Source organism: Pterocles gutturalis, unplaced genomic scaffold (genome assembly GCF_000699245.1).
Source record: "Pterocles gutturalis isolate BGI_N339 unplaced genomic scaffold, ASM69924v1 scaffold6650, whole genome shotgun sequence".
Taxonomy (NCBI): Eukaryota; Metazoa; Chordata; class Aves; order Pterocliformes; family Pteroclidae; genus Pterocles; species Pterocles gutturalis.
This window is the reverse complement of record NW_010143316.1, coordinates 193,258-205,850: the sequence shown is the minus strand read 5'-3', so window position 1 is coordinate 205,850 and position 12,593 is coordinate 193,258. Positions and strand designations below refer to the sequence as shown.

Sequence of the window (12,593 nt, the reverse complement as noted above, 5' to 3'; positions counted from 1 at the left end):
CAGCAGGATCTGACTTGTCTCACACTTGCTTTGCTCTCTGTGTAGTGTAAGCTATGAAAGAGAAGATTGGTTGTCTCGAGCTACAGCCAGTCCCTGCACTTGATGCAGGAAACCTGAACTAGACAATGGCAAATAAAATGTGGAAACCTTTCCTTTCTTAATGAAATGAATGTTTTTACTGAAATATCAGATGCTTTTCAGGTGGCCTTTTTCCTTTTTATGCATGACAGCGCAACCTTGCCACTGCTTATCTCTTTGCTTTTCAACTTGTTCAAAGAATTCACTGTAGAGCCTCATATTGCTTTGTATTTGTGTTTTCTGTGCTATAATTATACTGGTAATTCAGCTAAGATTAAAGGCCTCTGGAGGTAAGTAGAGCAGAAACACTCTGCTATAAGCTAATTTTGCTGCTTACCTAGATTCCCACCCTGCCTTGCCTAGCACACATTGCCAAGCTCGCTAATGCCACACAAGCTGTGGTCACTTGGCTTTTGTCTGTCTTAGACAACTCCCACTGCCCCCTTGCCTTCACCTGGGGTCTGGCCCACCCCTGTCTGCATCTCTGGCTTAAACATCCACCCACCCTTGAGCAGGGAACTCATGGCTGCTGCCTCCATGGTACGATTTATTCAACTCCTTCCTTCCCCTGAGAACAGAATCCAAGCAGTATCCCCCATCCCCTGCCTTTTTTAAAGTGCTAAATAATGCTACTTGAGAACTCTACTTCGCCTGGATTTTTTATTTTTTTGAGAGCAAGTGTGAGAAATGTATTAATATTTAATCCAAACAATTTGGAAGAACTTGAAGCTACAATTAGATAGCCTTGGCCATCTGTTGCGAGCAGCAGAACAAGAATTTATTTAATAACTTGGAAAGAGAAAAGGGACTGCCAATCACCTATAGATTTATTCCTTAATAAAGCTTGCACAGTCTCTGCAGAGGGAGATCCAGGTGGTGAAGGAGACACTCCAGACCGTGCTGGTGCAACTTCAGCCAGCCAGAGAGGCAGGAGAAGAAAAGGCTGGAGACTTCCTCTGTGACAGCTGGTGTCCAGGAAAACAAGACTTGAAGGAATAATGAGCAGAAAGAGCTGGTAGGATGACATTAATTCACAAAGGGCTGCTTTTAGTAACTGAATACTGTTTTACCGAGCCTCAGGGATCTCTTTGCTCCCTGCATAACTAATAACTAAATCAATTATGGAGAAAAAGTGCCTGGAGGTCTATCATCAGAAGTATTCTACACAGCCTCACATGTTTTGGCACAGATTGGGAAACAGCTTTCAGAGGAGAGCAGCCCCTGTAAATGTGTAGATTACAAATTGATACATTTCAAGTGAGTCTGCAAAGTTGCCTTTAATGTCAGTGAAATGTTCTCCTTGAAGGCTGCTAAACAGTATCTGTCTTCATTACTCATGGATTTCCCCCCCCCCCCCCAATTTAAAAATGCAGTGTTAAATGTGGACCATCTAGTATTTCTTGAAAAATAGATGTAAGAATAGTAAGAACTTTTTTTTCCTTTGGCTTTAACAGCTTTCTTATACTGAATGTATTTTCATATTGCTGACAATAATTAAATCAATAGGATGAAATTCAAGCTAACTAAGTTCTTTCAGATGAAATTTGGACCTCATTTACTCAGTGGTATTGAGTAGAGTGGAGATAACTAACAGCAGCCCCTATAGCAGCAGTTTAACTCTCTTCATTTAGGTGTTAATATAAACTTGCTTTAGTATTATGGGGTTGTAAAGCACAAAAAATTTGACTATGGTGGTGATTGTTGTTTCTTGTATTTAAATATTGTATGAACAATAAGTCATTTAAGTCTCCCTGGAAAGTTTATTACTACTATTGTATTACTTTGATCTTCCTTATAAACTTTGGAAGGAATGCAGATTTTCTGTTTTGCAATAGACATATGTATATATCTATACACATACTTAAACATGTAGGAAATAAAAGCAATGTTCAATTGAAGCCAACTAATATAAATGACCTATATTTAGAGCATTGTTCAAAACAGTTAATGCCTTCAGGAATTCATCATGTACTCTTACTTGCATAGCAATATATCTCTGATGTTACAAAGAATTCTGCTTCTGCCATTTGTTACAGAGGGAGAATTTTTTAAAAAGGTTGGTTTTTTTTAAAGCCAGTAGATGAAGAAAAGGTCTTGCAACTCAGTACTGTACGTTTTAAATAATATTTTTAACTTTTTTAGAATGACTTTTCTGCTACCTGAATTACTTATTTTATAGCCACATTGTGAAGGTTTTTGCAAATTTTGAAGGTCATTGGACTACTAGCCCATTAAGATTGTGTTCATTTTCTTTTCATGTTTTAATACTAGTTGAAACTTCTACCTCAATGTTAAGTACATAGGGAGGGAGGGAAAAAAAAAAAGTGCCAGGCAGCTGAGACATACAACAGGATTATAACTGCATCCAGGAGTATACAGTTGTCAAACCAGGGGAGCAGAGCTCTGGTGATTTCTGTAGTCATCAGATCCTCAGGGTGGAATTACAAGCCTGTAATTCAGAACATGGTTGACTTTTCTCATTGTATAATATAGGGGCCAGCATCCATGTTGAGGTAAATGCTCTTGGATCTTCACCTTGCATGGATTCTGCTACTCAGTTCCCATCCCCAGATCTCTTGCTGCTCTTCTGTTTGACAAGTTTCTTTCTCCAAGCTTTTCTTTACTGTCCCTCTTCAATACCTACCTCCCCATAGTAGATTTATCACTTTCTGAAGCTCCCCCAGGCAGATGAGCAAGGCATTTGTCTCCAGCTCAAGGCAGCCCGACAAGCATGGGCAGGAGCCTGTGGCACTGACATTCAGCCCCTGCACAGGACTGGCTCCCTGGGGAAACCCTGGCTGGGCACACGCAGCCTGGCTGCCTGGGGATGGCTGTCAGCCAGAAAGCATGGAAACCCATGTGAGTTCAGGTAAACAGAAAAGAAACCAGGCTGACATGATAGATTTCTCTTACAGCTGTTTCCTGAAGACCAGCAGAAGCTGCTCATGGCTTAACACCACTGAGGGCCTGGGAACTGAGTTTCCTGCAATGAGCAGTTATATAGGGTGATGAGGACACTCCTGAGATGATGGCCAGTGTACTGAGGTTGCGTGGCCCTCCTCTTCCACAAACTGAGGGGGGTGTGGGATTTTGCCCTTTGAATACACAGTGCCTGTAACGTAAATAGCTGGTGGGCACTGTGTGTGAGCCTGAGAGCCAGGATCAGCCACAGCTGAAGGGTGAAGTCTGCCTCCTTGCAGCAGCAAGGGCTCAAAAGCAGGGATATTAAACAGCTACTCAGCAAGGTTTTTTCTTGAGGACATTCCTATTCAATTAAAAAACCTGTGTGGTTTTTGTGTTTCACAGCTTCAGAGCACTGCTGCATTTTAATAAAAACTCATGCAACCACTCTAATAGGACACTGAACTCCTGAGGAGAAGAGAAACTGAATCAGTCATCATTCATATTATATTTGTATCTGTTAACATTTATTTTATACATAATGTGGACTACTACTACTTCAATTTATTATTCCATTAACTTCAGGGTTTGTTGTGGGAAGTTAGAGCCAGTAATCATTCCTTTTCTCAGATGTGCTAAATAATAAGCATACTGGAAAAAAAGTATACTATGCAATGTATCAGCTGCCTTTTATCTGTGGATAGAAAACTTTCAAATAAAGAGAAGTATGTTTTTAACTAACTCAGTGTCTGTTTCCATTCTGTGCAGTGTACAAGATTTTAGAAATTTCACGGGGGCAGGGGCTGATGGATGGGGAGTGAAGAGAGGAAAGGAGAAACCATGTGTGTGACTGTTATTGCACTGTCAACAGCAGTGATTCCTCTGCTTGGGAAATTATATGATGCCTTCTGGAAACAGTCTAAAGATGCATTCAACACTAGAGCCTCATGGCAAAATGCAGCTATTTTCAGTGTGAAAGGGAGAGAAACATCATACAGTGAGCTATACAGACAGGTAAAACTTCTACTTGAGTCCTGGCTCGGCTCAGCCAGTCTTGCTGTGCGACTGAATCCTGCCTCCCTCCCTCAGTTCCTCACTGAAGGGAAGAGAAACTTCCCACACTCATGAAGAAGGGTCAGGGGAAGGGAGTGACACTACACCAGCTACAGCAATATCTGGGGTCAAAGTCATGCTCTTGTACACCCTCATTGCCACAGTGAAGTGATGAGAGGTAGGAGAGGATGGTGGTGTCCCAAGGACCACTTTCACACGTGCTTGCTAGGACTTTGTCACCTCCAGGTAGAGTGGTCTCCCACTATCTGCAAACATGAATCCCACCAGAAATAAGCTCTTTTCCTGCCTGTGTTCTCCCTCTGTAGAACCCCAGCCCTCAAAGGTTTGAGGAGTACACAGAGAAGCATATAGGCTTTGTGGGCAGAAACCTCTGCCACAGCAATGGGGAGCTACAAGACAAGGAAGCAGCTCACCTTGAGCCACCCATTACATGTGCTTTGGAGGGAAGTAGTGGGTTGTGTTTAACAGACACACACTCTCAGTATACAAACATATTCTCCAGGGACCAAAGAAGAAAGCAAGGAGGACACACCACCCCAAAGAGTGTTAGTTTAGCTCCAGCCTAATATTCTTTTCACAATCAATTAGCTGGTCCATTCTTTCTAAGGCATGACAGCCCAGGCATTACTTGTTAAATCAAGATAAGCACATCTTTTCTAGAGCACTGGTGAAGGCAGTTAAATAATGGATCCCAGATAGGCAGTAGTGCTGGAGAGAGCTCCAGGGTGAGATTAGAATAATCCTCATGTATCCTCTTAGTTTGCTATCCTATTAAAAATGAGACTGGGACCAAGAGATTTTTTTTTTTTTTAGTCTCAGAGATTAACATGTGCTACAAAGAAGCTCTAAAATATTATGCACATGTGGAGATTTTTCTGCACTGTTAAGGAGGATAATACAAGTTTCTCGAGAGATACTTAAAAAAAAAAATGAGCCTGTGAATATAGGAGATTCTTTCTGAACCTGAAAAGCAGCCAAGCCAGCAGCCACAGTAAAGCATTTCTCTAAAAATTCTAATGAAGGCTTGAATATGAGGCCTGGGAAAAGAGCATCTGGGGTTGAGTGAGTAAGGAAATGTCTGAGTTCTTAACATGCATGGCATTCAGTCACTCCTTGTTTTGTTGTCTGAAAGAGCAGTCTTAGGGAACGGGGTGCTGGGACACTGTCAAAGACACACACAAAGTCAGTATCTCACTAGGCTATTTGTTCTTGTAATCGCCTATAATGTTGAACAAATAGTTTATAATAATAAGCAGCCTTACAGGAATACTAAGTGGAGAAAGAGAATATTAAAATAATCAGAGTCACAGCTAGGAGACACACTGGAGAAGCAGAAAATAAATAAGCCTTTCCACAGTGACAATCCAATTTACAAGGGGAAGAAGAAAACCTCAGATTTACTACTTCTCTGACAATGAGACTGTGAAACACCAAAGGAAGCCCCTCTGGGTCATCTTGCCAACTAGGCTCAAGATTTTAAGTGTACCAGCTCACTCCCAAAACCAGATCTTTGTACCCACTCTTAAGCTTCCCTGTAGCAGCATCCCCACTGCAGGACTCGGAAGCAGCAGCCCGGAGCCTGGCACAGCTCTGCACATAGGAGCTCCCCAGGACTGTGCTGGGAGTCAGCAGCACAGGGATTGGGTTAGAGATACCAGCGCAAACCTTTTTCACTCCTTGGGATTTGGGAGGGGCAATAGAGACTTATCCATCTTACTCTTTCTGTGCTCTTCCAAAAACTTGAAAATTTTATTTTCCTATGGTTTTTGCTTTAAAGTGTATTTTCAGAAATCTCCTCATGCCTCCTCCATGACCTGAAATTTAAAAGGACCATGATTGTTTAATTCCTCCTGACTCAAATACAATAAGCTCAAGCAGTGAAACCTAGTTGTTCTTAGCTGCTGCCTGATGAGTTTGGATCACAGCATACTCCTTTGCTTTCAGTAACATGAGTTCCTGGAGCAACAGCCGAGTGGTTGACCAGGCTATTTCCCCCACTTAACTGGGCAACGTTGAAGAGCAGAAAGATGGCATTGCCAGCTGCACATGGCACTAACAAGACTTCTTTATGAGCACTGCCAACTACACTGTCCCCACAAAGGGGATCAGGTTTCAGGAAAAGAGGTACAAGAATGGTTGGAGATTAGGAAAAACTAAGTTCCTTCCAACAGGCCAGCAAAGCTCATTACAAGCAAGTTTAGCCAACTAAAGACCAAAAGGTGACCCACTCCTGTCCTTTAGTATTTACATGGAGAAAGATTTCTAATGCCTACTGGCTATTTCATCTAGCAGAATCCTTCACAACAAAAAAGTTAAGACATTTCTAGCAGGGAGAGTAATTGACCATTGGAGCAAGAAACTCTGTCTCTCAAAGTTAAAGCAAGCTTGGGATTTTTTTTTTTTTTTTCCCCAGAAATTGTGAAGAAAGCCCCCCTGCATTCCAGATGTAACACACGAGTCAGAAAACACCGCAATGCAGGTTTGCACAGCCTGCGTGATTCATATGACACTAAGGAACAGTCTCAGTGATTTACCTTAAATACAAGCATTTTCCTTCATGGCTTTAAAAAAAAGGAAAAAGGTAATGAAAGAAGAAATGCTTTATTAAACTATTGTTTGGCTGCAAAGGTGGAGCTGGAGGACAGGGCAGCCTGGTGTCTGCGAGTTGGAAAAGCCCATTTACCTACTCTCTGATCTTGACCTTAGTTCAAAAGGGCAAGTGAAACCAAATCTTAAGGAAGGGCTTAATGTAAATCTTTCCTGGGATGGCAAGACTGAAACTATTACAAAATGGTTCAGAGCCTGACTAGGCAGGAGCCTAGAGTTTTGAGTCAAGTTTCCTCCCTCCCAGGGGCAGGCAGGTTAAAGGGGGCTAGAGGCACATTTCACAGTACAGCAGCAGGCAGGGTGGAGCAATGCTAGCACCGGGCTTGATGTTTGGGGGTCTGAAGCAGAGCCACAGCACTAGCACTGTGCTCCAGCCTAAGAGGCACAAGCCGTTTGCACTACTGCACAACATCCTCTGCAAAAGAGGAAAACCCAAAGAAACCCAACCAGCACCATAGCCATCAGGCACTGCTTGTCTTGGCTCATGGTGCTGGTATTTGATCAAGCTATTGCCACTTGTTTTCATTGAATGAGAAGGAAAAGGTGAAAAGAGCACCCTGCCTCTCCCAGCCATACGTGATTTGTCATTGCTAATTTTCTATAACGAGCTGTAGCAAGTGAAGCCAGTCTCTCTCCATTAATCCTGACGGGAAACATTTCTTCTCTGTCTTCCCATCAAGTGCCCCAAATTCTTTGAGTGAATATGTGCTACAGCTGCATCAAACCCCCAGCTCTCCTCAAAACTTATCCCAAGCGTCATGAGCAGAAAGTAGCAACACACTGCACCTCTTCTAGCACAGTAACACTCCCTGGTTATGACATGGGAGCAGTAAGGCATCACTAGCTTTATTTCCTTCTTTCTACTGTGCATGTTTTTTATTATCCTGAGTTGGAAATGTAATATTGATTGCGTCTGCTTAAATGTCAATACTTAATAATCCTATTAAAATAAAGATCTTCTGTAGTGGAAAAAAAATGAAGCAGAAATGTTGTCTCATGAAAGATAAATAAATCACCAGCCCTGTTTAATGTCTCCTCTTCTGCAGCCTTAGTTCTCCGACTTTAGAAAGTTCATCCTAGTGGATACGTTGAGGCCAGGGGGACAATCATATAGGGAAATATATCAAGAAATCCCTGAAACTTGGTTACACAGAACCTGCTTATCTTTCGCAAAAGACAGTGGTAAGCTTCAAGTTCTGCCTCTCAAACTGTTACGGGACCATTTTTTATCAAAGGTGCTATTTAGCTCTAGGAGCTGAGTCAATAAGAGTAAATAATCCCAACTCCTGTGTACGGACAGTCCTCTACAGAAACCCAAGCAATGTCAGCTGATGGCTCATGCTTAGGAGATCGGGAGTTCTTGTCCTTCCCTCCAGTCAGTCCACCCCGGGTGAAGGCTCAGGCAGACATATGTGCTCCACATTCATCCCTTCAACACCTTTGACATATGGCTTACGTGTGTCCTAACCAGGGCACAGATCTGAAAGAGAGGAGCAAACTTCATAATGGAATTAAAGGATTTTTCCCAACTGCTAGTCATCTTTTCATTTCAGCTCTCCTCTTTGATCTCCCTGCACAGCATCCTGCCTCTGCCCTGGGCTGGCACCTCAGCTCCAAGACACGGGTGGTCATGCCAGTCCTCACCCCTGCGCTCTGCAGATGTGCACAGGCACGCACACGCTTGGGAAAAAGGGAATAATCAGAGCCCAGATGCTTCACCCTAACTCCTTTGGGTTGAAGGCTGCTGAGAGCCTCAGGGGAGGGAGGCATGCCTATCAGGGATTAAGGATCCCCAGAGGTCACTCAGAGAAAGCTGTTTCAGCTGAGTCTCACACACATCTTTCTCTTTGGAGGCTGAGGCCAGCCAGGCACAGAGCAGAGCCATTTGTCTCTGACCACACGCCCACAGTGTCTACAAATGTTCTCCCCATCACTGCAAAAACGCTAACGAGGCAAGAAAGGTTAACTGCACCGCTTGAAGCGGGAGGCAGAAGGTACATTTTGGGTATGCAGGGGCTTGCCCTGGCCTTCCCCCGCAGGAGGAAGAGCTGCGGGATCCTGTTGGCCCCGCCCAGGAGGCACAATATCCCCAGTTAATCCACAGGGTCATTTCCTCCTTCCCCATTTCCCAGCCCTTTGGTACTACTCGTTCTCACTTGCACATGCAGGACCCTGCTTTCAGCATGACATGGGCTAATTAACAGATTCTGACACAGTAATTAGCTGGTCAAAGTAGGTCTACATTTTCTTATTTAACACATAAATGCCAAGGCTCTTGTGCCAGAGAAGCGGCAGCCGGGTACACATGGGGTGGCCATGCTGCCTGCTGCACTGCAGCTTGTGCCCTGTTCACGCTGCTCCATGATGCTGAAGAGCTGCTGTGCATGTGGTGACAGGGTGCCCTGGGTCAAGAGAGGCAAGGGGACACAGCAGGACCAAGGGAAAGGCCCTGTTTGTCTGAGGAGTCACTCCACTGCTACATCCCAGCCATCCTGTTGAGCCAGATCACAACTTTGACACGGACATGTTTTGTACAAGAGCTCTGGCACATTCATATCTGTGTGAGATGATGCTTAAACAGTTTAAAAGTAGATCCGTGAGAGTCACAGAGCCTGTGAGCCTGTTTTGACTCAGTAGCTATGTCACAGGTGGTGGTGCCAAATAGTCTGCAGACAAGGAGTGACAGCTCTATCGAGGCCCACTGAACCAGGGAACAGGACACACATCCCCAGGAGTGCTGGCAAAGCAACATTGCACATGCCATTTCGAACCACAGATATCAGTTTACTCTGCAAATGCTATGGAGTCTTAAATATCAAATGCTCTGCACAAACATGATATTTCTCCTCACTTTCCTCCCGCTCCCAACCCTCAGGGCCATACTACTCTCCTCTCTGTTTCCATCTTATAGAATTCTTAAGGAAGTTTCAGTACTTCTCTGAGCTCTGGTCAGTGGTGGATAGATACTATTGAGGAACAGACACCATCTTCTGCCCAGTGCAAATGAACTCTGTGACTAAAACTGAGGGAATGTTCTGTTTTGGGAAGATGCTTCTAAAATTTGTCAGGATAGAGAATATTGACTATCTTGGAGCAAGCCAGGACCAACAGACTGGTTAACTCTCATCAGTCTACATACTCCGAATTAGGAAGTGTGGCTGCTAGGAGGCCATTAAGCACTAGACAGGTTCAGCAATGATTCTGCTAAGCTAAGCAGGGCAGGGTTGTATGCTCGCACTCTTGTGCTTGGTGTCCAAAGCATGTGAGCCAGTGTGGGTACATCCGTCTCTCCCCTCCTCCTGTATCCCTCACCACAGGTATCACATCTCAGCACCACTTAAAGGAATGGCAATCTACAGCAGGCAGTGTCAGGGCTAAAGACTGGACATGCTCTGGATCAGCTCCTGCCTTCTGGACTGACAAAGGACCCTTGGGAAGCCTGGGGAGGCTGCTGGTGGTCCATCCACATTTCCAGATGAACACATGAAGCTTGCTGAGAGGAACCCAGTTATTAGCCACTATGAAGATGCCTCCATCTCATAGCAGATGGCAGCATCACATTCCAAAGCATTTTTAAAAAGTGTTTCATGTGCCAGGAAGGAGAGTCACATCAGATTAGCAGTTCACAAGCACACTGGAATTCAGAAGTTCTTTTGCTGCTGTTCCAACACTTCCCAAACAGTACTTGTGAAACCTGCTGCCCCTCCAAGATATATTGCTATTTCCCAGACCCCTGTAGCTTGAAGATTAATTTTATGTATTTTCTCCCCCAACACAGATTCCTACAAATGTGTAACTTTTCAGAAAGACTCTGCAGGGTGGATCACTCCACAGCATGACTTGCCTACCTTGTCTGTTTTTGTATATCTTTAAAGTTAAAGAAAACACATTGAATAGATCCAGGGTCCAACAAGTTATGGTTGCAGAAACCACAAGAATGTGACCTCTACAGGTTGGCTTCAGTCCACATTAGTAATGCAAACTCTGTAACACAAAACATAGTCCAGACAAATATTGAGCTGATGTTATCAGCTGATGCTATCTCACTGCTGTTCTCCAGTTAAGTACAAAGTGTTCAATACTACAGGTGTTAGATGTTCACATCACAAGCCCCTCTAGCATCCTCAATTTCAGGAGGCATGGAGGATGCCCAACTGCTTAGTGCAAGGGTCAGTTACTTTAACCCATGCCCTGATCCCTTGAGATCGATAATTTTTAAGTTCATCTTTCATTCCCATTTAAAAATGTGTAAGGTGTTCCAACTTGGCCACAACCTCCTTTGAGTACAGGTTGCAAGTGAATATCTAAGTAGTCACGTTCCTCAATAGTCTCTGTAGTTTTTAAAGGCTTGGATGAGCACATTAAATAGTGCTCCCTCTAACCCAGAAGAGACATTAGCAAATTATGTCAGATAAAACTTTTTTAAAAGGGTACTGTCAGGAATATCAGAGCTGAGAGGGAGAGCTAAGGTCCAAATGATGAAATGAGAGCAAGCAGCCTGAGCTGAGCCATCCCCTGGGGGGACTGGAACCCTGAAATTGCAGCATTAAGCCAGAGAATGAGAAACATTAGAAATCAAATAGATGAAGCTGGAGTGAGTTTATTCTCAAAAGGTGGGCAATGTAAACCATGATCTGTGATTTTAAGATTGCTTGTATTTGCATAACCAACACCATGGTAAGAAAATAAGAACACGTACATAAATTCCTAGATTACATTTATATAAATGCCTGATTATGCTCTCTCAAGGCAAGTTTAAATGCTGGCGAGATTTTCCTGCCTCCTAAATGTGCAATTGAGGCTATGCTCCCAAAAAGACAGAGAAAAATTGTCATTATCAACCAGAACTCAAACTGTTGGAGGGCAGCAGCACCTTACTAGAGAAGTCCCACTGAGGTTCAGAAAAAAGCCACAAGACATATACTAGCACATCACAAAACAGTGTCTGATAATTCTGTGTCTCTCTACCCCAACATGCCCAGGTCCCATGGGTTACAAATTCATGGATTAGTATAATCCATACAAATGTAATTACAGATCTTTATTGCTTTTAGCAAGCTCTGTGCATTGGTCATGTACAGAACTGCAAGTACTTCTCTAATCTCATTTTCCGATTTTTTTTTTCCCCCCCAAAAGCACATCACCAAGTCCTCCTTTATCCAGACTGAAGTTTGATGCTTTTGATCTGTCAGGATTGCAGACTATATGCTGCTGAGCACAGAAGCTTATTCTTCTTGTTTCTTCCTCCACATCCCCTTTAGTCTGTATGGCCACCAGAAAATATTCAGGACAGACATCAGGCAACGAGGTCTGTAATGCCAGTCAGATTTTAACTACAGGCCTGTTCCAGTCCTAGCAGACACCGTGCTCCTGTCACGCAAGGTGCCATGGCTGGATGCGCATGGAAAGACCAGGACATTTGGACATCTACCCTAACAGAAGTGGCTGTAGCTGGCCCACACCCTTCATACATCTAGTTTAGGTAGCTAAAACTCCTGTGGGGTTTTCAGTTGCCACAATTAACACAGGATCTGCCTTGTAGGACCTGTGGCTTGCTCATAGAACAAGCACATGAGACTCCACTATCTCTGTACTTTTTCCACCAAGTTTGTTTCCAGTCACTGCACTTGAGCCCTGGCCTGAAATTTGTGTATTCCCAGTGCTAGAGGGGAAGATGAGACTCCACTGTGCTCCATCATGCCACTGCAGGAGGGAGCACTCTGCTTAAATTGGCAGCTCGCCCTACCTCCAGTACTTAGTTGCTCTGGGAAGACAAAGGAAAAAGGCAAGCTCCAAGGGCAATTCAGCATGTCTTTTGCCCACCGGCTCTGCAGGAAACCTACAGAAGCCACACAGGTAACAAACTACCCAGTACTGGTTCACCCCAGAGGCCGCTTCAGGAGCAGGCAATTAAAGAACAGCAATCAGGGGAA

General features: G+C 43.8%; 1 protein-coding gene across 1 annotated transcript in view; it reads left to right on the top strand.

Annotated features, from left to right (window-relative positions):
- Positions 1–1,752, top strand: part of LOC104469932 (disrupted in schizophrenia 1 protein-like) — a 43,928-nt gene extending 42,176 nt beyond the window's left edge. The window contains exon 5 of the mRNA XM_010084679.1: positions 929–1,752. Coding sequence (XP_010082981.1) covers positions 929–1,077 — 149 coding nt within the window. The 3' untranslated portion in view covers positions 1,078–1,752. The remainder of the gene's footprint in view (positions 1–928) is intronic.
- The last annotated feature ends 10,841 nt before the right edge of the window (positions 1,753–12,593 follow it).